This window comes from Calonectris borealis, chromosome 1 (assembly GCF_964195595.1).
Source record: "Calonectris borealis chromosome 1, bCalBor7.hap1.2, whole genome shotgun sequence".
Lineage (NCBI taxonomy): Eukaryota > Metazoa > Chordata > Aves > Procellariiformes > Procellariidae > Calonectris > Calonectris borealis.
In genome coordinates this window covers 189,609,773-189,636,758 of record NC_134312.1, presented here as the reverse complement: position 1 = coordinate 189,636,758, position 26,986 = coordinate 189,609,773, and the positions used below count along the sequence as shown (strand labels likewise).

Below are 26,986 nucleotides of genomic sequence, written 5' to 3'. Positions count from 1 at the left end.
TTTCCTGTTCTTTAAAAAAATGGTACTATGTTCAATATTTAATTGAAGCCCTTGTTATTTGTAGAATATTGAACATCCCACAAAATATGAATTAAATTAAGTTCTCGGAACTAGTTCATTCTAGAAAGCAAACATCAGAAACTAAGAGATATTTGTTTGGTGGTCACTTACCATTCTACCACAAGCAAGTGTTGTGAATTATACATGTAAGCTTTACAAGCCGCATTTTGAAAGGGATAAGAGAATGCTTGTAACAAAGTATTAAGTGCATTTCATGAAAAATCTTTGCTTGTACTAATGCTTTTCCTCCAGGTGGATTCTGAGTGTGATACAAGACAAAAACATATTAATTGCAATATGCAATATATTTGTTGTACATAATTACAATTTTTCTGTGGGCAATACGTGCTGTGGTTTTGCCAAGTACTATACAGATACACATTTTTAACGTAGGTAATACTACCTTTTTTTACATAGTACATCACAGAAAAAGCTGAATATGCATTCTTCGCAGAGACTTTTAAGTCAATACAGTCAGAAAAGAGTATAAAGATGGGTAAATATTTACAGGAAAAAACTGAGATTGGAAAAAAGTATTAAGAAACATTGTAATGACTAAATTAACTTCCCACTGATTGCATCTCCACTAAATTTCAGCTATCTTTGCTTTCTTCATGCCTTTTTGAAAATAAGCATCTTTGCATCCTTATAAGGTTTCCTCCAAACCATACTCATTATATATTTCCGCATCTTTAACTTTGATTTGACCTAATAACTGAGTGCATACAGTGAAGAAAGGAATAGGAAACTGATGTGAGCTTGCTTTCTTCAGAGTCAATGCAATAGTCTCCTGTGGCTGTAACCCAGTTTGCAGACTCGTCATCCATTTTGTAGCCAAGTCAATGGCAAACTATGTTTGAGAAGTTGTGGCAGAGCAAAAAGGACCACCAATACCAAATTACTTTCTACTGTGTACAACATCCGAAATTGTTCACTTTATACAAAGCTCTACACAGAAAAGAGGAAAGTAGACATTCCTCATTAGTTGCATACATACAATGAAAAAGGTACAGCATCAATTACTAAGGGAATTTCTTCTTTAAGCCAGACAGACCCAACAAACCAAAAGGTAGAAAGATCCATTGGCATAGCACTCATAAAACACAGAAATGTCTCAGGAGTGGCAAGAATAGATCAGAAAAGCAACATTCATAAGATCATCTGCAATGCAGATTCTGTTCTAAGATTAGTTGAATGCACAGATATGAAAAACCTCTATGCCCTCTGTTTTACTACCAACTATAAGCTATATTTTCACCTCCTGGAAGGGGAAAGGACAAGGAGAATGTCTATATGACAGGAGGTTTGCAAAAGCTGTGGAACTGATTTGCGATGTAGGTTCTTAGATTGCCAGTGCCACTTTTCAGGAAAGTTGTAAAGACTGTACCTGAGCTTACACTTATTGAGACCCAGGAACAATTGTCTAATAACTGTTCATGCTCACTTTCATATTTGAAGCATGAAGAAATCAGCAGCTTAATCAAATCACAATAGTGAGCCGCCTACTCGAAAAGCAAGAGGGACCAGGCAAGGATAAAAACTGTACCATGAAAGGTTAGAACCTTATCTATAAAAATACGATCTCAATATTTTTGCAGTTCATCACACACACACTTCCTGCTTTCAAGATGATTATGCAAGGAAGGCGTCAATGCATTCCCCCTCGCAAGCCCATCTGATAAATCAAAATTAAAACAAAAATGCAATGCATGCCACTCTCCTCAGTATTTTGTGCAATAAAAGTAAAATACACCCTATCTGTTCTTTAACTTAAATTGCAAGACAAAAATCACTATGTTCCCCTCATATTGCCAAGTAATTAATACACAGCTATGTTTCAAATAAGCCCAATAGAACTGTGAGCTGCAACACTGATCCCTTTGTGGCTCAAAGGAAGCAACAATACTATGCAACCAGCACAAAGTTTTGAAAAATGGTGCTAATGGACATGTAAACTTTAACAATTGTCGATATAAACTTAATTACAATCCAAGGCCTCCTTTTAATCAGTTATTTTGTAGCCAAAGGACCTGCCTATGACACTGGAAACCAGACCTTCTGTCTCTTCTCAGACTGGAGAGAGAGGGGAAAGGAGCTGGAAAATACTTCCTTCAACTTCCCAGAACAGTATCTGTTGAAGATGGGCCAACATCCAGAAAAAAAGAAGGTAGGATTCACTGGCCCAGCAAATAACAAGGAAAAAAGTGATGCCATAGCTGAATCTGTGGATACTCTCTTATAACACAGTAAAGTGGTATTCTAAACAGTAGCAATATCTGACTGCTCACTTCTTGCAGCTGTAGATAGGCTTAACTGGTAGCTATTTTCATTCTGAATAGAAAACTACATCCAAACTGACCACTGCATACAGGGATGCTACACTTAGATGAAGCATTTGTATTTTGAAGCTGCACTTGCTAGAACTCAGAAAGGCCACAATTTGGCCCCTAGAGATAATGAAAAACTAGTAGTGGGATAACAGACAGCTACTGTTGGGACAGGCAAACAATGCCACATGACAGCAAAGAATAAAAAAAATAGACTCAAACCAAATTAATAAACTGAGCTTTTAATTTGAGGTCTGTGTAATAAATGAGGTCTAAAGTTGCCACAACAGCACTTCGCTGTTTGCTTTGCAAACTGAAAATGTTCCACCCTTCCCCTCCCCAAGAAATTTAATTTCACCTAATATAAGAAAAAGTACTTTATGGTAGTGAAATCTAAATCCAATGATCCTGAGCACCTAATCTTTTAGGTCTTTAAACTGCTTTTGTATTTAAAATAATTTCTGTCAGTCTTCTACATTCAACACCACAAATTGCCTTTTATTTATCCTGACGCAGACTCAGGAAATATTAAAATAAATTTATCAGCTTTACCTGTAATGCACTGAAACTGTCCATCTTCTCTTCTTATTGTAAATGCTTCCCCTGGATTAACTTGCACAAGAATAACCTTAAAAATAAAAGAGTATTTACAACCATTACACAGGAATATGTTACAGAAGTCTGGTATGTGCAAAAAAAGAAAGTTTTACTGGGGAAAAACAACAACTTTTTTTCTGGTTAGTAAATACATTATTTATCACTTCACACTGCTTGCTGCCTTCATCCCACAGAGAAAAAGATATAAAAGCAAGAACAAGTACAGATATTTTTAAACAAACATTTTTCAAAGAACCAAGGAGAGAATAACTGAGTAAAACAGTACCTGTACAAATTTTATTTTCTTGACTGCTTAGTATAATTAAAAAGCTATTTGTACAGCTTAAATTCTTTCAACAAATTACATTAACTTCAACATTAATCAAACCATTACATAAAGTTTTAGAAGGAAGCCTAGAATTCCCAGTGTTTGAATTTTCATCATAACCACTTGGCAAACAGTTTTCAACATAAAGGAAATATTGTGTCATTTCTTTCTTTACATGATGCAAGCATGTTTGTACATTCATTAATGATAAAACATTATTAGAAGTCATGACAAAGTAAGTGCACCAGATGCTTTGCATGAAACAATATGTATAGTTTTATTTGTGGAAAGCTGTTTATCCTAATTTTGTAAACCCAAGCCCTGCAGAATTGATAGCAAAGCACACTTATCAGCCAAAATAAACAGAGGAAGTCTGACATGTACCAAAGCAGAAGCCTGTTACCATTTTAGACTTCTGTATTCTCATTTGAAACCTGCCTTTCTGTGAGAGAAAAAGTTTGTAACCATGAAGAACGGAGCTAAAATTATGAATAAACAAAAAAAAACACAGAAGAGCAGGTGCATTTCCTTATTTCCTTTCCGGACACATCCTTCTTCAGTCTCGCTTGCATGTGTCTAAATAGAGTGTATGTCCTCCTTCTGGTGTGAATCAGAGAGAGACAGATCTTTATATACACAACCCTTCAATATTATGGCCAAAAATTTACTCTGTTAAATTGCTAAAAGAAAATAAAATAGGTCTTGTTTACAAAAAAAGAAAACAGGAAACTTGAGTGTTACTCATTTTAGGAATACCAGAGAGAAAGGAAAGGGTGAGGAAAAGGCAGAAATCATATTAATTCCTCCCCCTCTGGTAGAGCAACTTTACAAATTAATGAAAAGATGGCAAGTTCTACCCTAACATAGCTGCAACTTTGATGAAATTTGATGGATATTCACATTTTCAAACTTGGGCCATGTGATTCAATACTGATTTAGGTCAGTTTTGAGCATGCGCTTTAAAAATACTACTTTAAGTTGTTTCATGTGGTAAGTGCTGTTACTGGAGAAAGATGTGCCCAGAAGCTTTAGGCTCTCTGAGAAAAAACAATTAATTATATCACTATTTACATTTTATCATGCTAATAAATTTTCCAGATCTTCTAAGGTGTGTCTGAATATAAAATTCAGTAAGAGTTCGCATTCATAATATAACCTAAACTTAGAAACAAGAGGATTTTAGACATGAACTTCAAGTAAGATTTACATGTCTTTAGAAAACACTGTATTGCCAGAGTTTATTGTGTTTGAAGGCAGCATTTTAACAACTGGCTATCACCTTCAGAACGTGATGAAGGAGAGAAGTATGAGTGGATGAGTTCTTACAATTTCTTTTTCAGACTCCCCAAGCAGGCATAACTTTTTGAAGATGTATTTCATTGATTTACTTTCTCCTCTCTGCTACAATTGAAAGTTTTAGCTTGAAATTTAGACTGGAAAAGAAGTACCTAAAAGCTTCGCCGGAGTACATAAGAGTGACTTTCCATCTCTTATGTGTGGGTTAGATAACTGTATTTGCCCAAGTCTTTTGGCTGATTTAGTATGCCCAAACTCCTGGGAGGAGCCATTCTGGCTGCAGCTGACATGTCAATCTGTACAATTTTCAGCTCGATATTCTTGGTCTCCACTGTACATACTATGAGAAGTAGAAAAGCTGCAATGCCCTCAAGTTTTAGGGGAATGGCTGGTATAATTCCCTTGATTCCCACTCTTAAAGTAACAGGGAATGGGGGATAACTGGTATTCCTGCACTGTTCACATTTTTTCTGTGTCAGTGCTTGAGGCTGGTAACCTGGGTAATAATGTTGCCTCGGGAACCTGCTGGTTTTCCTCCTCCAGACCTCTGCTGCAGGACATCCGAACTGGAGGCTCCAGCTAGCAGAGTGGATCTGAGCATGGGAATACACATACTGGCCCAATTGCAGCAAGTGGGCCCTATGCCTCCCAATTTTCTTTTGTAGTGGTTTCTCCTGTGTGAGAATCTTTGTTGTTCACTTCACAGCTAGTCTGAGAAGGTAAAGGTTCAGCACGCCAACCACGGTGTAACACAGTGAGAGGGGGCACTGTTCGGACTATTGGTCTACTTGATGCCTGACTCTGTATTTCACTGGCTCCCACATTCAGCCTTGCTTTTATGTTGTGCATTCACATTTGTATTTTACAACTGTTCCAAGATAGGCTGTATTTGTTGCCAAGTATGCCAAAAGAGTCTCAATCAGGACTAAGGTAATTTCAGAAGTTTCAAGAACTGCTGGCTTCAGAAGTCTTTGTGTTGGGGTAACGTGTGTCTATGTGACCAGTGCTGGTTGCTGGACCAGCCTTATCACTGCTGAACCCCATGGAGTAATCACTGCTTTGAGAAGGACATTTTTGACACTTACTCACCACTTCAGTAGATGCAATTTGAAATACGAAAAAATAAAGCTATGCACACAGAGAGAGAGACTGATATCTCTCTGGTCAGAAGAGATATTACCAAAGACAGACAATCACTCACAGGGATTCCCTCTTATCTAATAAGTCTGCCGCACAAGATGCAAGAAAATTTCCCTAAAGGAAAAGGTAACACGGATCTTTCACAGCATCACGTGTGAGGCAAATAAAATCTACAGGTTGCTTAGTATTTATAGCTCTTTCATCTCATTCTAGATGGCTTTGTGCAGGCTTGCACATCTCATTGTCTGACATGCTACTTCATGAACCCTGACATCAGTATTTGTGAAAACCAAGGCCCTCATCTTTCACACTGAATATTCTAGATCTCGATCTCCTTCCTCTTCCAGGCAAAACATTCACCTTGGCTGGAATTAAGTGAAAAGCTTTGGAAAAATCTGATGGTTCAGCCTCTCTTCCCATGCCTCAATTTTTTTGTGACAAATCCTGTTGCTTTACTCACAGCATCTAAAGCTCTGCGATCCAAAGGCTAACATGCATTATTCTATCCAAATTTCCATTGCCTGCTCCTCTAAGATAATGATGATAATCTGAAAAAACTCATTTGTGATGTGTCAGTCTCCGTGGGAGGCACGTTTAACACAGCCACTTTTCAAATGCTATTTCTCTTTCTAAATCTAAGAAACACTAATTAAGGACTTCACAAGCTTAACAAAATAATACGAACTTAAGACACTGAGGCCTTGATACAAGCTCAAGAATCCTACAAGAACTTTTAAAGCATAACCTATGAGAGAACCTAATAAAATTTAAAAGTGTAATTTCGCAATGCTAACACAACTTTGACTCAACATATTTTTATCTCAAGTTCAAAATATGTTAAGACATTGCTATTGAGAAATGGGAGTATCAGGTCAACAACTAGTTTTGTGTAATTTCCACTGGGACTATAAATTGTTTCCTTTAAACAGTTATTTAATGATGATCCACATGACCTCAATACAGTTCCTGATGAAAAACAGTACAGAATCTCTTTCCAGAGAATAGCATACAAGTTGACAATACAAGACTGCAGCTATACAATTATCCTAAAAGCAGTTCTGGCATAAATAAAACAAAATTACCAGCCCATGTGACTGAAGTTTGAAGTACCCAAAACACAGTTGCCAAAGACTGTCAGTTTTAACAATGAAATTTCATACTTTTCAATGGTACTTAATTTATTCTACAACAGATATTTTAGAAGATAAACCCAGATCAAATGAACAACATACTAAGCTTTGTAGTAGTTTAATTAAATAGGTATGGATTATAGAGGTTTCTTCTTAGCACAATATTAAAAGCAAAATCCATCCTGAATACATAGAAAGGCACTGCAAAAAGGAATAGTATTCATTAAACCCCCTTCTTAGCATGGAATACTTGACTTTTTTCCTGATTTTAAAACATTTACGTCGCTGCTCATCCACTGTCAGTTCAAGATTGGCAAAGACTAGCTTCCTAACAAAACTGAATCATGCCACGTATTAGAAAGCTCAATTGCTGTTTAAACTCAGACAGCTGCTCAAGCCAAATAAGAACATAAGAAATGTCCTCATGGTCTGGGTCAGCAGTCCAGGTCAGCAGTCCATCTAGCCCAGTACTTTGTCTCTGATATATCAATCGGAGATGCTATTTAGGGAGAGCAAGTTAGCCAGGCCACCTTCTGCAGTCCATCTCTGTCATTGTCCATGAGTTTGCCTGAACTCTTTGAGTTCGCTTACACTTTGAATTGCCTCCGCAGCCTCCTATGGCAGCAAGTTCCTGAAGTTCACCTTTTAGCCATTTTAAAACAATCCCCTACTAGTTAAATGCCCCTAGTTCCTGCACTATGGGATTTGTTGAACAACAGTTCTGAGTAAATTTCATCTACCTCCTTCATTATTTTTTAAGCTTTAGCAATTTCCCCCTCCTTATCCCCGGTCTTTGCAAACTGAGGAGTCCTAATGTTTCTAATCTCTCCTAGGAGAACTGCTTCATCCCCTTAACCACCTCAGTGGTACCTAAAACCACATTTGTATTAGCAAAGTAAGCAGTGTTCGGGAACACCACCTGGGATGATGAACAATGCTACAGTAGTCCCGAGTACAACACGGGCCAATGCCAACGAGCAGTCTTCTCCCAGAGAATACTCAAAACTATTCCGGAGACCACTCTTAACAGGCAGTCTGCTCACAAACACTCTTTCTGGAGGAAAAGATAGTTTACGAGAACAGACTTGTTCCATGACACTTAGCCTCAGCCTCTAGGAACATTCCTGAGCACACTAAAATTACTAATATATAAACACTGCCCAACAGTAGCCTCAAGAAGCATTACGACGTTTTGCCTTTTTGAAGAACTAGTTAAGGGACAGCCTCTTAATTAGCTTTGAAAATCTATTCTTCATCTTAGTCATAATTTGATACACTCTTAAAATACAACAATTCTATAGAAAACTATTTTATAATATTACTTTGCCCAAAGAATTCAAAATTAAAATATAATTTTATTGTAGCTCAAGTAGTATGATCACATCCTATAGAGACATGCAGCATTGACTTGGACATACTACTATCAATAGATATAATGATAATTTCACAATAATTTCATCTGAAGACCTCGTATATGATTTAGCTTTACTACGTCAGTGTGAGTAGGATGAGAAAGTATTCTGATTTTGCATCTAAAGAATCAAAGGCAGTACGAACGTTCAAAGAGGAGAATGCTCAATGTTTCTTATTTTTATTCAGTAAACTCTTAACTATCTGCAGGAGAAACTACAGGATGTTTCTGCAGACTGAACCAGGAAAAGAGCTGAATGTTTTTTCAAGTCTTATAGCTTATTTCTAACACTGAAGAAATGAATTTGATAAAAATGGCTGGAGTAAAAAAAAAAATTGTAAGACTAAGAATACAAACAACAGAGGGTAGAAGGGAAATCTGTGCAAGACAGAGCTGCGCACACCTAGACTCAGGGGGCTGCTCCAAAAAAGGGAAAACTTAAGGCCAAATGTTAACACTCATCTCCAGAAAGGTCTAGAAGTAACTTTTATCAGCACAAAGCGAGGCTGCAGAAGCCAAAATAAGATTTTTAGAGGTACTTTGCTCCATCAATATGGGTCACAGCAATGTCTTTTAAAGGCAGAATGGCAATGATACAAACATAGCGGATTTATATCTTACTAATCCTTGTCTTTAGGATACAGAATACTTTCTTAAGCAGCTGTCATGGTTTAACCCCAGTCAGCAACTAAGCACCACAAAGCCACTCGCTCACTCCCCCAAGGTGGGATGGGGGAGAGAATGGGAAGGGTGAAAGTGAGAAAACTCCTGGGTTGAGATAAAGACAGTTTAATAGGTAAAGCAAAAGCCTCGCACACAAGCAAAGCAAAACAAGGAATCCATTCACTGCTTCCCATCGGCAGGCAGGTGTTCAGCCATCTCCACGAAAGCAGGGCTCCATCACGCGTAACGGTTACTTGGGAAGACAAACGCCATCACTCCAAACGTTCCCCCCCCCTTCTTTCTTCCCCCAGCTTTATATGCTGAGCATGACGTCACATGGTATGGAATATCCCTTTGGCCAGTTGGGGTCAGCTGTCCCAGCCGTGTCCCCTCCCAGCTTCTTGTGCACCCCCAGCCTGCTCGCTGGTGGGGTGGGGTGAGGAGCAGAAAAGACCTTGACTCTATGCTAGTACTGCTCAGCAATAGCTAAAACGTCCCTGTGTTATCAACACTGTTTCCAGTACAAATCCAAAACACAGCCCCATACCAGCTACTATGAAGAAAATTATCCCAGCCAAAACCAGCACAGCAGCCTGACATTTTGCTTGTGCCAGACAAATGTGCAGGGTAAGGTATTTCTTCATTGGAGCACAGTGAGGGACAGAATGGAATTTAAAATACAGAGCTAGCTAATCCTGCTTTGAATATGTTCGTTTGCACACTAATTAAGGCCAAAAAGTCCATTAACTCCACTGAAATAACAATTACCAACGACCCCTCATTCTGTCAGTAAGATCCACACTTCTACAAGCGTCTCTACTTCCACTTCCATCCTACTAACAGGAGAAGTGATGTATTAGCAGATTGCCAGGTTTCAAGATAATTTCAGCTAGCTGTCGGGAAAGAAAGGCAGCATCAGACTTGTGGCATCAGAAATGCGTATTTACATTACAACATGCAGGGAAAAGTTTTCCCAGTGCTCTCAGTCACAAAAAAAAGAGATAAACTATAAATAGGGTTGCACAATTAATGACTGTTCTCCATCAGGTGGTTAGTAAGCAAGGACATTATTGTGAAGTACCATACCAAAATTAGATTCATCCTGATAAGGGCCCTAGATGAGGTGAAAGACTTGCAGAGCAGGAAAAAAAAAAAGCTTAGGACTAATCCACAAGCAAGCTACTTCACTGTTTTAAGGCAACATCTTTCCATAGCAGAAACTGTAAATACAATTAGAAGTCAAAACTATTTCTATCCCTATGGAGGGGAAAAAAAAGCCACTAAGTAAAACCTGAAATAAGTCAAGGAGCTCTAAAAAATAACTTAGTAAAAAATGTCTCATAGCAAGTTTGACACATTTTTCTTCTTTTGCTCACCATTATACATGTGCAAAAGCAGCTCTCTGAATAAAACTCAAAGGCTAAAGAACAAGGCTCCCTCCCCAAATACACACACACGTGGACAATACAGCCAGCCACAAAACAGTGCCTCAAAAATATTTTGCCACTTCTATCAAATACATATATGCAGTGGATCTGTAAGGCAAAAGAGATTTTATTTGAAAAAACTACATATGCAAAATACTATTGCTAATATATCATATATACAGAGATAATATTTTTTATTTATTGCTTAAGTTCTAGAAGTTTAAATTTAGTCTAAAGTAAAAAAACCCATGCAAACAACAAATGATTGCGTCTAGATGTATGCTAGATGATCTTTCACATAGGCACAAAAGAAAACAAACCCAGAATTAAGACAGTTGCTAACCTCCTCCACCCTGCTCTATAAAGGTATGAAGACCTATCTAATTTGGGGAAATTTCTGCACATCAGATTTGAATAAGGTTTATGGAAGACAGTCCAGCATATCGTTACCACATAAGGATGATCTAAGTCTTATACATTTAAAGGCACAGTTCAAATAATACCTGTATTTCTAAAAGTACAGGACTGACTAAAATACAATTTCTAACTCTTCTAAGCCAGCACAAACATCAAGAGATTCAATTCATATACAGTAAAATTTTGTTTACAAGTTTGGTATTCACAGCTACATTTTCAAATCTTTTGTAGCAGTTAACAAATTGCATTGCCCAAATAAATGTTTTTATACCTAAAAGCTTCTCTGTCCGTAGAAAAAGTTATTAGCTACTGAATATACAACATCATTTAAAAATATTTAGTTTTCCTAATATCTATGGGTTTATTTCTAACCAGCAAAACCTTAGCTGAAAGATTGAAACTATCATTTCAGCGTTACTGGGATACGAGAGAAATATTTTTGTATTTGCATTAAAGAAAAATCTACAGACATTAAGCTCGCTCTGTCTCTCCAAAATATCTTAGCTCTCAAACACACCCTTCAGTAACAAGGACTATCAGCCTTCTGAAGGGGAAAAGAAAAAGGTTAAGTTTTTTAATCCTGACTGAGGCTAAAGAAACCAAAATACATTAAATACTTTGTGTCATGTGTGAAGTTGCGGGATAAACCCACATGAGAACTGGCGCTCTGCTCTCTCCGCAGGCTAGCACTGTCTACTGCCACAAAGGCAAGAAAACCAAAGCAACCAGATTGAATTTCAGTGTAAAGGGATATTTGGAATCCTTCCCTCTCCCCAGTCACCCCCTCACCTCCCACTGAAGGGGAAAGGAACCGAATGAGTTACTTGATATCTTCCTCTAAAAGAAGTTAGTTACGCTTTGTGAATTTACATATTCGTCCAGAATGAGTGAAATCTGGGACAAATTTTCCAACCGAGTTAAAAGCCTCTAAATGTACATAACAAGAATGCTAACAGATCTTCCGCTAAATATATAATTAAAAAAAAAAAATGCAATCCTTTAGCAGCAAAGCCAATTCATAGTCTGGCATACCTATTAAAATACTGAAAAATGTGGGGATGTAAGAAGGCAAGGAAAAAGTGGGGGGAAAAAGCTAGGATATGTTACATTAATTTTATCCATTGCTAAAATCATATATAATATGAAGAAATAAGAGTATGGTATATTGCAACTGCGTTTAAAGCATACTTAAATGAAGTAACGTAGCAAGAGACTGTTCTGTACAACAAGAAGGATTACAACTTGGAGCAGAAGAGTACTACTGAAAAGCAGAGTTCTGTTTTTCTCTCATTATGGAGTGGTTTTGGGGATGTGTGTGGTTTTTGGGGTTGTAGGGTGTTTTGTTTTTTTCCTCCAAACAAAATTCCTAGAAACCAAGAGGGCAAAGTGTTCCAAAACATTTCCCTAGACCTCTGAAACCGTAATTTAAAGAGAATCAAATCACAATCCATTTCTATACTAGCAGAAACAATGTTCTTTTCTGAGATGTTTTACTAGGAAAGAGACAAAAGCTTCAGGGTTGGGGTTGGTTTTTTTGCCTTTTTTTCTTATTAATCTGAAAATATCTATATTTAGCATTATATGGTTATAGGTGCTGAGTTAGTAGCAAATGATTGTCAGCAAAAATCACAAATAATGGGAAGACTTTACCAAAATCATATTTCTAAATACACTAGTAAGATACATCAACATAAAAATAAACAGCAGTGGTTTGTCTAAAAATACTGCAACTGAAATTAGCTCAGCAGTACCGGTAAGAATATTTTTAGCCAAAAAGACAAAGGTAAATTAATTTTTGAACAGTTTACAAATTTAGGAAAACACCATAGGTAATGCTTTTGGTCATTCTGACTTCAAAAATTTTTAAAACACTCAACTAAACCTGTTAAGAGGGGGGTACAGCCAAGCCCTTTGTAAGATGTATACTGTATCTTTAACAGTCTGTCTGCAACAAGATTAAAAAAGGGTGTATTTCTGGAAAAGGGTGAATATAATACAACACAACTTCCAGGCAGAGCCGCATTTATGCTCTGTCATTAGGGCACACATTCAGAACAATTACATTTTTCTCCACTAACAGCTCCAATCAAGATGTTAATTAGTGACATGCTTTATCTCATAACCCATTTCAAAAGCCTTAGCACTTTGACTTACTGTTGCTCGCATCCTTTTATTTCTCTCATTCAACTGGTGCTACCACAGTGACAAAGGATGAAGGAAGATTCAACAGTCACCACTCCAGCTGCTCCAATCTGTTCCATTCACTTAATACTGAGGTAATCTTCGGTGATGGGTTGAACACTGCCTCCCCCTTCTTCTAACAGGGCACCTTAACCTAAACGCCACACCGGAGTATCTCCCTTTACCTTCCTCTATAGCTGTGCATCCACAAAGCATGTGGAGGCAGGATGTGAAAGGTAGAATCAATTAACAATATAGTCAGCAATACCTACCTCAAGCCTTCCTTCCTATCAAATTAGCCAACGTACAGTGAGCTTCCTGCTGTACACGAATGTATCATGTCACCATAGCAACTAAATCAACAAATAGCTGCTGCAGCATCTGCTTCTGGATCATCTAACGTCAGTCAACAGAAGGTTCGGGTTTAAGAGAACAAAGCTTCCAAATATATGCCATTTTATAACTGCATTTTTAATTCAGCCTCCTGATTCCCAGATAGGATATACTAGCTCAGAATGAGCCAACTTCTGATTTTATACTTGAATCTATGATGCAGCTCATGACTTCAGTTTGCAAAAAAGCCAGAAAGGAGGGAGGAAAAAACAACACTTTGTAAGAGAATAAAAAGATACAGCATAGAAATAATCAACTGGATTCTACTGCACTTTTTCTTAAATACAGTGTTACTCTATACTGTGCATTTATTAGATACATTAAGAGGCATGAAAAGAAAGAAGTGTGTTCCCCAATTTTGCTTTATAATTTACATACATGTCTGCCCTAAATAATACTGTAACCAGAAATACCTTTTATTAGATATTAATATTTAAGACATTTCGGATGGCTGACAAAGATGGTTTCCCTCTGTTAGTCTCCACTAAAGAGCAGAACTGAAAACATCCAGTATTAGTTTCTGGCAATCTCACATCTGCAGTCTTTAATCCCAACAATAGCAGGGGCCCACTGGCATACCCTCACCGGCGGAAAGACAGCTACGTAGGGCAAAACACGCATCCCTCCCTTCTTGTGAGAAAATACTTCAAATACCACATATGCATCATTCTGGTTTAAGTTCTAACCCATAAATGGATGAATGATATATGAAAGATATATATCAGAAGATATATGAAACTGCTTTGTAACAACTTAGTATCTGAAATGCAACATGAGATTACTGATAAAATGTTGCCTAAGGTAAAAAAAAAATTAAAAAATTACTTGGACAGTAAAGTCTTCAAAGGTAATAAGCAAGTGTACACACACATACACACTTTTATGTAAAAGGACTCAAACCTACAGCCTACTTGTAACAAAAAAGTAACTTTCCGCTATTTTAACTTCAAGTCATATTCCTAATATTTGATCAGCATGAAATTCTTTACCAACTAAAAGCTTTCTAGGCTCAAGGTATCAGTTACTCAAATCCACTATCATTTTATTATTGAAAACATTTACTTTTTAGTTTTCAAAGTGGCTGTTTTTCCATCCATGTACAGTCTTTTGTTACCAGGAAAATCATTACCTCTAGATTGGCTCCACAGAGTGTGGTCCAGTGAACAGGGAAAACTGGACACAGACTCAAGATGCTCTGTCGTGGCTCCGACGCGGACTTACTGTGATTTGTGGGTTTGTCACCTCACCTATGCCAGAGTTCCCCTGTTTGTAGGACTAGTACAACAGTATTTCTGTGTCCCTAAAAGCTACTGATCAAAGATCACTGCAAGACTTGAGTGTTGTTATTCATTAGCAGCACAGGAATTGCCAGATGGAATCACATCTGTGGTCCAGCTAAGGTGATGTCAGTTACAAATGCGGCAGAAGTCGTTTTTCCATTGACTGTGTGTTCAAAATCTGATGTTCATATCATAACGATACTAATGAGGCTATGAACTACTCTTTTCCACAATTAAACCAAATGGAAAAATGCAAGAGATCTGTGTAACAGGTATTACAAACAGCATAGATTATTAAATAGGAACAGCTGACACATGAGCAATAAAAGCTGAATTAAAACAGTGTCTTAACCCTTCAGCAATTTAAAACAATTTAAGAATTTCATGCTTGTGAAGAATGTTACTTTCAACCAATTCTTCTGTAAAGTCATCTTTCATAAGATTTTTCTATCTCCATCTTCTTTTAGACTTCCTAAAGACTTTCTCCCTCCCCACTTATGTCAGCTAGTAACCAGCGAAAACTTTAGGTTGAGCTCTCTACTATATCACACCAGTCTGTTGTAACAGACTAAGGATGCAACATTTCTGTGGTAACTATAAGGAAAAGTAATGTTAGAATTTTCCTTTTTATCTTAAATTCTCTTCTGTTTTTAGTATGAATGATGGAAGAAAACAGGCTTCTCATCCTTATAAATAAGTGTCCTATAGACATTGAACATTGTCCAAGTAACACAATGCAATGCTCTTAACACTAAAATTCTAAAATCTTCTATTTTGCACCAAATTTGAGCAAATTCCAATTTATAGGTTTCTCACAACTACACGACTCTCTACCACAGCATCTGCTAATACTGACTGATAATCTAGAGGGATCTATCTGCTCCATATATGGAGAGTAACACTTTCCTAATGAAGAACATAAAAGATCTGGGTAGTAAAGGCTATTAAATCTTGGTTTTCAGGACTAGGGAGGAAATCCATACAGAATTAAGTAAATGTCACATAATAAGTTGCAGTAACAATTTATATGCTTGGGATTTTAAAAAAAGAAACACAATCCAAACTATTTCAGCTTGGACAGGTAGTAGCAGCACCTCCCAAAGAAAGTGAGAGAAAGCAGCCACCTTTTCAGTGACATACTCCTAAGGCCTATGTATATTTTCAGGGGAGAGAGCAAGCAACTCTGTGTCATTTTTCTAAAAGGCAGCTGACAAATAGTAAAATCAGCAAACATTTCATCTTTAACCACTGCTACAAGATACTGTCAGCACCACTGAATACACTAAGATGACAGAATATCCCTAGAAGCAACTGGAAACAGGGAGGTTGGAAAGATGACTAGACTGTTCAGTGGCACGGACCTTCAAAAACTATAGATTTCAATAAGCTTTCACTGCTTTTTATAGAAAGGCATGTTAGAAAGATCTGAGAATTGGCGATTTTTTTATTCTAGCAGATAAATTGATTTTATTTATGAAAAGGTTTTTTCAGTTCTTACTGCACTCATACATTTCCCCCCTTCTCTTCATGTGAGAGAGAATCAGCAGAAAGCTGATCGCTGGGGAGGGGATGGTGGAGGAAAAAGAAAAAGATGGTTTGGAGCCTTGTTTTGTAAAAATATAGTCTTCTGAGAAGCAGTAACAGATAAATGTTAAAATCTGCATCTAATATCACTGATAAATGTTGAAGACTTGTTAGTGTCTATGTATAACAGTGTTAATCAGTATATGTTCCATAAGTGTGTCTGTCTCATTCTTTATTATTGAGAAATACTTACATTTTTGATCTACTTGTTTCTGCTTTGTCTCTTCTCTTTTGCATTCTCAGTTCTCACAGCTTGGCTAAGCAAAGTTTTATTTGTCTCATTTACAGCAAACCCAATCTGTTTCATTAGCATTGACACAGCCTGTGGTTAGCAGATAGGGCCCAGAAAATTTGCTACTCACTATTATATCTCTAAATCAGTAAAAGTATAAAAATAAGGGTAACAGAAGTGTTTCAAAGAATCTGGATAATGCAACAGACAAATATTTGTGCTTCAAAGTTTTAAGCTAATCCTTGTTTACAGGGAATTAGAAGGAAGCAGTGTTAGGGGCAGTCACTGAACTCTGGAACTTTCTGAGGCATCTGGTCCTGGCCAGTGGTTAGACACATCAGCCTCTATAAATAAAAACTGGAAGACTTCAACCAGATTATTCTCATTTCACAATGACTTGTTTGAAGTCCACAGGACTTCAGCTTTACAATGCAAAGCAAAACTGGATGAGAGACAGAGCTCATACTGCACAGCAAAGTGGTAGCAAGGGCTAAGCTTTCAGCTAATACTTTGCAGGGGCTAGTCCCCTCAGGAGGCACTTTTCCTGATCAATTTGCGTATTTGCAACAGTCCAAAACAGAATCAGGGAGTAAACTTTCATTTAGGTTGTATCTAGATGCACTGAAAGGTAGAAGACTTCCAATTTAATTTTGGAAAACTAAGTAATTTAACAAAGATTGTCTGAAGTGAAAATCACAATTAAAAAAACCCAAACCCCCAGTTGCTTAAGAAGCCACTAAATGTTGACACAATCAAAAACCTAATTTCTAAAAAAAAAACCAAACCAAACCAAACCATCTCAAAGTGCTGTAAAGTGCTACATCTGGCATTGTTCAAAGAAAGCCAGGCACTTTGAATATTTGATCTGATTCACAACAGTTTTTTAGATATTGTATTTAAAATAAATAAAAAAAATAATCTTCTCTTCCTGTAATAATCCTGTCTTCTTCATTAACACTTGTGGAATCAAAACACCCTTGCAATTATTTCAATTGAGCATCAAAACTGAAGACACTTTTCAGCTGTACTTCAACTGTATGCACTTTGCAATTCCCCCGCTTTGATTGCAAGCTGTACCAGCAGTTGCGATGTAAAATACTTCATGTCAAATAGGTATTATTTGGTGTTTGCCTATGCAAAAAAAAATACTTCTGAAGACTGCTTACTTCCAGTATCTCTGAATCTGTTGTGAAGATCTTAATGCTGAGAAGAGGGGAAGAATTAGTTTGCTGGTTAGCACACATTTGAAACAAGCTGAACAGTTGTGCCATTGTTAGAGAGTTTTGCTAGTATTTTCCTTCCATGTAATACCTAGTGATAAATAAAAAAAAAAAAGAATCTTACAAACATTATGAAAGCTAGCCAAGATGAACAAAGTGAGGTGGACAGTTAACAGATTTGCTAATGATGACACAAGTCAATGGCACTTTACTTAAAAGAATTTCTTTGTCAGTAATATCTGGACATGTCTGAAAGTGTGTACAACCAGTTAGGCATTCACCAAGAAACAATATTCAACATTATAAGGCGGTCATGGTCAACCTTTGGCCTAACAGCTGAATACATTATTTCAGAAAAGTCATAAAGCTACAGTTGATTCTTCCTCTGTAGGCTGAGGCAGAGCCCTTTCAGCCCTTGCCCTGACTTCCTTCACCCTTCTGAAGTACAAAAAGAGGACCCAGCAAGCAGGATAGACACTCTATTTCTCTCCCCTACAACCAGTAACTGCCATGAACAGCAGGTTACTGATGGAGATCTTCCCCAAGCTGAGCTCACCCTGGCTGTGCAGTATTCTGTAATTTATCCAGTTGATTCAAGGGCTGAAGTGGTAGGTGGGAGAAAAAGGTACCACCTTCTCATTTTTTAAAGAACTCTGCTGAACAACAACTCAACTCGAAATTTGTCATAAATATCCTTTAAAAACAATCCCCTTCCTGCAATGCAATTGTAACAATTAAGAGAAAAATATAAATAAGCAAGCTCAAACTGAATTTGGACATTCAGTTTCTGAAGAGTTTAGAAGATTTAAGAAACATATAAGCCGTTGGTTTAGAAAGTATATGGACTAGAAGAGAATTTTATATTTCCCACCATTGCTTCTGACACCTCAGGTTCCTGTTTGGTGATATAGCAAGTTAAAAGCCCATAATATTTAATACTGATGGTTGTGTCTTTAACATTTCTACCTTAAATAGAGCACAAAAGGAAGTGCCAAAGGAAGAAATGTGTTCTCTAGTTATTCAAAATAGCATTTCATTAAAAAAAATTAGAATGCTAGGAGTTTCAATAGCACTTCTAAAGCAGTCTTTTTCCCCCAATAAGTTCCCTATACACCCAGCTTTGTGCAAATCTGGGTATCACTGTATATCAAAACACGGTGTGACAACACGAACCTGAGCTGGAAGAGAAATTAAACGTCTTCAATTTGATCAGGTTGGGAAGGCTCAGTCAGTACTGGACCAAGGGCTTGGTGGGAGAAATCTCTACAACCCCAATCCTTTCTCATATATTTTCTTCTCTACTTCCGAAAAGAAAGGGAGAAAAATTAGAGCCAAGGGCCATTTTTGCAATGGTGTGTAAACCTGAGTCTATTTCTTCCTGGAGAATGTCATTCTGGCCGTTCTATAAACTGTGTAATTCTGTAATACGCAGAAGGTTAGATGGACTTTGCCTAGTTATAAATAAAGAAACCTCTCAATCACCAGGGGACAAAAACCAGGCTTCAGCTAGCAGGGGATGTACTTCAAATTACTTATTTGCAAAGTGTGTAATTCTCACATATTTTAAGAGTGGAGTTTCTGTAGTTAAAAATATGACTTTGCAAAGCAGTTACATTTTTGTCAGAACTTACAGAGAGATTACAATAGCTGTCTTCTGAGGAAATCTATGTAAGCAATAAGGGTGACTTTGCAGGTCTTGACTCTGGCATTTAGGTCCTGGCTTACTCGGCATTAAGTGTCCCATGGCACACAGAAGGGGAGAGAAGGGGACCAAGGAACATGCCTGAGTCCAGGACACTACTTGGACATAACTGTACCCTTCCAAACCCTACTGACAGAGGGGCACGCAAACTCAGGAACTGGGCCCACTTGCAACAGACTGCAGAGAGGAACTGGGCTACCTCAATGCTTATAGCTCCAGGCAACTTGCACCTCCTCACCTCATAAAAAAAGAAACCATACAGATCTTTAGTCACCTTCCTAAAACATGAAAGATATCATCTTCCGGACAGGCTTATTTCTCCCCATTGACTGTATTAGCAACCTACAGTGACTAACTGACTTTAAATCCAATTTTCACATGTCATCCAATCCTCCCAAATGTCAGTTTCTGAAGAGATTCATTCAACTGGGGAAATCTTGCCTCAAGTATCTTGGGAGGAATCTACTGTATCAGAGACCAAAATTAATCTAGGATTCATATTACGCAAATGAAAACAGACGTTTTAGAGAGAAAGAGGAGGATTACTCAGAGAAGGTTTATGAGGATACTTCATTCCCTGAATTTTCATACTGAATACAAGTAGGGAAGGCTATGAACTACACAGCCTTCACTCTTGTTTCTACAATTATTTTCAGACAGCAAATATTAAAATAAATATATTTGGATGCTAGTATAAATTGTGCAATAAATCTGATGCTGCTTTCTGCTAACCAAAAGCAGCATAGTATTCGTACATATCTATACACCAAAGAATTTTGAATCCTCACTTTCTGCTGAGGATGATGGCTGCTTCTATGAAATTTAAAGCAAGTTTTCGATGCATCTGCAAACAAGGATACAGTTTGAATACATTAGACGAAATTCTAATCTCAAAGGCAAAAAAAAAAAATTTACACTTAACTAAGACAAAAATTCACTCTTCCTGACCAAAAAATATGATTAACTCAGATACCAGAAAGGATCTAATAACCTGGAGGCATCAAAACTCACATCCTCGTAGGTTTTTTATTTTGTGATGTTGTTTTTTAAAAATCATAGCCATCAACCAGTTAAAAACTTTTATGGAAAAGATTTTTTGTATACAGAATGTCCCATTTAAGTTTGATTATGTATTTTCCAGTGATGGTTGCTACACAAAAGTACTAATCAATCCTGGGAAAAATACAGCATGACCATCAGCTTCCGTAAGCTGGCGCTGCAGCATTACATGCAGAAGGGTCCCAATGGTCCCAGTGAACACAGTTCTGGTGCGCTTCGATGCTATGAATTCACTGAAGGATGGAAGAATAATTGTCAACTAAAACAAATTTTAATGAATCTCCGAAAGGAAAAAGTTAGACGTATCTGCTAATTTTATAAAGCCAAAGGAAAAGTAAAAAACCAAACCAAAACAAAAAAACCTAACAAACCAACCACAAAAAAAAACCAACCAAAAAAGACAGAAGCAGACATGCACGTGCTCTGTACTTTATAAAATCAAAACACAGATCAAGGAATGGAAAACAGCACAATATGGAAAGCAGCAAGAACATTTATAACAGTATATGTTGTTAAACAACTTTTAACATGGAATTTCTTTTCTTGTAGAGGAAAAGATCATGAAACACATGCAGTTCTAGGCTTGATTTTCAGCAGCAAGGCAAAAACAAAGCAAGCTAGAACTTGATAATGTACCATATGCTTTTCAGAAACAGAAGTGTCAGAACTAAAACTGAGGAAAAGCATTTAGTAATCTAGTTTACATCTTCACCATTATATTTCTGCTGTGACTCCACATATGTAAACAATCTGAAAGCCAAAAAAGGGGATTCTCAGAATTATTTAATTTGTTTTTATAGCCATCTATTACTCTGCTGACTGAAGATTTCCTCCTATGATAACAGGTTAATAATAACTTTAAGTTAGAGGTTTAAATATTTAAAGAAGAAATTGGTTTCAGAAATACTAACTTGTACATTTGATGCTAAATACTTATTTCTGTTCAAAGAATTTGCACTTAAACTCATGCACAGTATTGTCCTGGTTTCGGCTGGGATAGAGTTAATTTTTTTCCTAGTAGCTGGTATAGTGCTGTGTTTTGGATTTAGTATGGGAAGAATGTTGATAACACACTGATGCTTTAGTTGTTGCTAAGTAGTGTTTACACTCATCAAGGACTTTTCAGCTTCCCATGCTCTGCCAGGTGCACAAGAAGTGGGGAGGGGGCACAGCCAGGACAGCTGACCCAACTGGCCAACAGGGTATTCCATACCATATGACGTCATGCTCGGTATATAAACTAGGAGGTGTGGTCCGGGAAGTAGCAATTGCTGCCTGGGGACGAGCTGAGCATCGGTCGGCGGGTGGTGAGCAATTGCATTGTGCATCACTCGTTTTGTATATTCTACCATTATTATAATTATTATAATAATAATTATTATTATTATTTTCCCTTCCTTTTCTGTTCTATTAAACTGTCTTTATCTCAATCCACGAATTTTACTTTTTTTTTTTCCTGATTCTCTCCCTCATCCCCCTGGGGGGGCGGGAAGTGAGCGAGCGGCCGTGTGTACCTCCCCTCACCAAATCAGGACTCGCATAATCAAACACATCCTTCCTGTCCAGCCTCACTGCAGTAGTTACCCTTAGGTGAAAAAACCTCAAGCACTTCTGTTCTCATACCATGTTTTGTCAGTGTCACTTGGTTTCTATCAACTCCTACGTATCTTATCCACATTTCATCTGCAACCTTACTCACCACCAAGATACAAGGAGTACATTACCCACTCACGTTGAACACAGTGATGAGAAGGTGCAAAAGCAGTACTTATGTGCTTAACAGAGAGGGAGGCGCTAATGGGCTTGGTCTTTGCTTTTCCTTTTCCCAGATTTGTCCTACGAATCTAACAGTAGTCCCTTGTTCTGTGGGACACAGAACGAGACAGTCTCCCACAGTAGCGCTGAATAGCATATGAACATCCACACGGTTTAAGTTCCCCATGTTTTCTGCCTGAACACACACACATTCCTCTAACTTTGTGGATTATTTTGTTTTAAAACATGGTGGAAAGTTACAGCTTTAACCTGATCAGACACTTCCACTATTTGAAGCATATGACCTTTCATCTTAACATGTTCAAATATTTGTACTGCTATTTCACATTTAAACTGCTAGCAGAACTTCAAGTATTTGAAACAGATTATCTTGAAGATATGAACTGTTCTAGAAATTTGGTAACTCAGTTTTGCAGTATATACAAGTTAAATTACAATAATTATCACAGTTAATTCTGGTAAGAGGCAAGAAGGGAGGAATTGATTAAAAAATCCTCAGACATTTCACAACTGAACAAAAACTTGCAAGTTCTATGATACTGTTAACTAGCCTAACATAGGAAATACCAAAATATAAACAAAATATTTAAATAAAGAGTTTTCTACTAGATTTTCAATACCTTTTTCAGTCAGGACTGGCTAAAACTAATTAGAATAGCTACAGTCCAACCTACACACTATGAAGACAGAACATATACATCTATTTACACGGACAAAACAGCTCTGAATTTTGATTGTGGAAACACAAAATTAAGTTCTGTCAGCACTACAGATTATGTTATAGATTATGCAATCCAACACCACGATGCTGTTACAAAAGAAACTGAAGAAGTAGTTTTCATATTTTAAGGAAGTAACCCCTACAGAATGTGTGTATTGTAGCTAAGCAAATAGGAGACTTTCAGAAAAATGAGCAACTCCATCATGAAGGCAGAAGTCTTCACACTTCTTGTAGCTTCAAAGTTACAAGGAAAAAAAAAAAGGAATACAATGAACTAATATTCTGGTTAAATTATTATTTAAATTATTTCTTTTTCAAAAAATACAAAAAAGGCTCAGAATGACAGTGGATTATGCTTGAATACATCACACTTCATTTGAAACTATATACCACTTTCATTAGTGTACCATATAAAACAAACATAACAAATAATTTTAAGACCCTTATAAGTAAATAATGGCCTGCCTGACCTTTCCGTGGCCTAAGTCTTAATTAGGCAACCTTGACAGAGTAAACAATGCCTGCATTTCTGGATTTCCTTTATTTCAGATATACAAAGTATTTTCTATTTAGTGATGGCTTTTAAATCACCAGATGCAAAAAGCGTTTCCAGTAAACTTTCCTGCCACTGAACAAATGCATTTGCATTCTTCATGAGTCATGTATCAGATGCGAACCAAGGAGAGAAAACGAAAGTCACAACTTTCAATAGACATTGTGGAACACAGAACAGTAAACAACATTGTGGTATAACTGCTAGCTACCATGAAATGAAGAAAGAAACTGACTTTATTGATGACTGAGAATCTGCCCAATACCTTCTGAAGATTCTCTTTTTTCTTTTTTAAAATAAACACTACCACTATCAGTTCTTCTTTAGACAGTATTCTTAACGAGCAGCTTTACTTTTTTTAAATAAAAAAGGACACTGAGAGCATATATGATGTTTTTCCCGTAAGAAGATCAACAGAAACCCCCACAAATTCATTTCTTTGAAGAAATTCTTTGCTTGTTTTCCAGTTTTAATCTTGCTTGGCAAGAGAAAAAGAGACAACATTTTAATGAAAAAGGATCCCCAAAAGAACATTTAAGCTCGTATCTGACTCAAAATTTTGCACCATTACAGAATAACCTTGACAGCACAGCTTGATAGTCTTATTTTTGGGGAAGGCAGAACAAGTATCTCAGTCTCAACTATCTTTGAAAGGTCATGGTGATTAGGGGAGGTTCCCAAGGACTGGAAGAAAGCAAATGTCACTGCAATCTTCAAAAAAGGGCAAGGAGGAGGATCCAGGGAGCTACAAGACGGTCAACATCACCTTCAGCTCTGGGAAGACAAGTGAGCAAATCTTCCTAGAAGCCATTTCCAAACACCTTAAAGACAAAAAGGTGATTGGGAGTAGTCAGTATGGATTCTCAAAGGGGAAATCATGCCTGACAAACCTGGATGGCCTTCTACAATTAAATTACTAGCTTGGTGAATGAGAGGAGAGCAGTAGGTACTATTTATCATGATATTAGCAAGGCTTTTGACACTGTCTTGCATAACATCCTCACATAGAAACTGATGAAGTACAGACTGAACATAGGCACTGAGGTGGACTGAAAACTGGCTGAACTGCCAGTCTCAAAGGGTTGTGATCAGCAGTGCAAAGTCCAGCAGGAGGACATTCACCAGTCATCTACCTCAGTGGTTGAATCTGGAGCAGATAATGTTTACTGTCTTCTTTAAAGGCCTAGATGAAGGGACAGAATGCACCATCAACAAATGTGCAAGTGATACAAAGTTGGGAGAAGTGGTTGATGCCCTAGATGGCTGCACTGCCATCCAGAGGGACCTTGACGAGCAGAAGAAATGGGCCAGCAGGAATCTCATGATTCATCCACAGGGAAATGCGAATTCCTGTACCTGAGGAAGAATAATCCCATGCAGCAGTACACACTGGGGGTTGACTGGCTGGAAAGTAGCTTTTCAGAAGAGGAATGGCGGACAACAAGTTGAATGTGAGTCAGAAAGGCACCCTCAAGTCAAAAAAGGCCAACAGCATCCTGGGTTACATTAGGAAGAGCATTGCCTGCAGGTCAAGGGAGGTAATCCTTCTACCTACACAGCACTGGTGAGACATCTGGAGTTCTGGGTCCAGTCCTGGGCTCCCCAGTACAAGAAGGACATGGACATACTGGAGAGAGTCCAGCAAAAGGCCACAAAGATGATGAAAGGACTGGAGCATCTGACGTGTGAGGAGAGGCTGAGAGAGCTGGGACTGTTCAGCCTGGAGAAGAGATGTACCAGGAGAGATCTTATTATCAATGTGCATGAATACCTGAATGTGGGGGGAATAAACTAAACTGAGCCAGACTCTTCTCAGCGATGCCCACTGAAAGGGCAAAAGGCCATGGGCACAAACTGAAATACAGAAATTCCACAGAAATGTAAGAAATTATTACACTGTGAGGGTGGGTTGAATATTGGGGAACAGACTGCCAGAGAGGCTGTGGAGTCCCTTATCCTTGGAGATACACAAAAGCCAACTGGACATGGTCCTGGGTGACCTGCTCTAGTTGACCCTGCTTTGAGTGAAGGAAAGCTGGACTGCATCATCTCCAGAGGTCCCTTCCAACCTCAAGGGTTCTGGGATACATCTATAAGACTTTTTAAACAACAATAGTAAAAAGAAAGAATATTCACAATTGGGTAAAGAAAAGAAAGGGTGATGGTATGTTTAACTTTGCATAGGCGTGCATTACTCTTTTTTGTTTGCAAGGCTTTAAAATTGAACTTTTCAAGGCAGAACGTGTAAGGAGACAGTAACAGTTCTCCTCTTGCATGTTACCGATTACTGCTTCTAAATGTCAGTATTTGAAAAAAGAATTGGAAGAGAAAGCAAGTTTGGATATTGTTTTTTCCCTTTTTCTGGAATGTTCTGTCCATACATTTATTAAAAAAGATTTATCAGCTCTTTCTCTGTATTGAAGCTTCCCCTGCACTGTGAAGATCTCACTGCAGCCCAAACCTTATCTCATGAACTGTTGCAATCCATTCTCTAGTCTCATTTTAGAGGTCTTTTCTGTGTTTTTACCCTACAAATTAATTCCTTTTAATGATAAATAATTCTTTCTTCTGCATAAAGATCAAGCATGGGAAAGGCAGACTATAAGGGACTTCCACAGATCAAGTCCAGTCTCTTGCTATCACAGGCAGTGACCTCTCAATCCATTCAGATACTTCAAACCACTTAATTTTCCACTCCTTTTCTCCCATTGGAAGCTGCTCCAGAACTGTGCTAATCTGGGGCTTAAAATATTCTTCCTAGGTTAAAGATATTGAGAATGCATACTGTCATGGTTTAACCCCAGCCAGCAACTAAACACCACGCAGCCACTCACTCAAGCCCCCCCTCCTCCGGTAGGATGGGGGAGAGAAATGGGAGGGCACAAGTAGGAAAACTTGCAGGTTGCAATAAAAACAGTTTAATAATGGAAATAAAACAAAGTAGAACAGTAATAACAACAATAACAACAACAACAATAGAATATACAAAGCAGGCGATGCACAATGCAACTGCTCAGCACCCGCTGACCGATGGCCCGCCTGTCCCCAACCGCGAGAGCCCCCCACTTTTCCTGGACCATGCCTCCTAATTATATACTGAGCATGACATCACATGGTATGGAATACCCCATTGGCCAGCTGGGTCAGCTGCCCCAGCTATGCTCCACCCACCTCAGCTTCCCAAGCACCTGGCAGAGTATGGGAGACGGAAAAGTCCCCAGTGCAAGCACCACCCAGCAAAAACCGAAGCATCAATGGGCCATCAACGCTCCTCTCATACCAAACCCAAAACACAGCACGCCTTCCCCCCAGCTACTGGGAAGAAAGTTAACTCCATCCTAGCCGGAACGAGGACAGTGTCCACCCCTTATTCTATACCATCTACGTCATGCCCAGGTCTCACATTTTCCAATACATTCCAATTAATCATCACCACTTTTCCTGCCTTTTGATATATACACAGATATCATTCCCTTAGTCTATGGGCCA

At 37.9% G+C, this 26,986-nt stretch overlaps 1 protein-coding gene across 13 annotated transcripts in view; it reads right to left on the bottom strand.

Moving 5' to 3' along the window:
• The window catches only part of FNDC3A (fibronectin type III domain containing 3A), a 131,038-nt gene that overhangs the window by 81,501 nt on the left and 22,551 nt on the right, over positions 1–26,986 (bottom strand). For all 13 annotated transcript variants that reach the window (XM_075139616.1, XM_075139612.1, XM_075139610.1 and 10 more), the window contains one exon: positions 2,940–3,015. In XM_075139616.1, the coding sequence (XP_074995717.1) occupies positions 2,940–3,015 (76 nt within the window). The remainder of the gene's footprint in view (positions 1–2,939; positions 3,016–26,986) is intronic.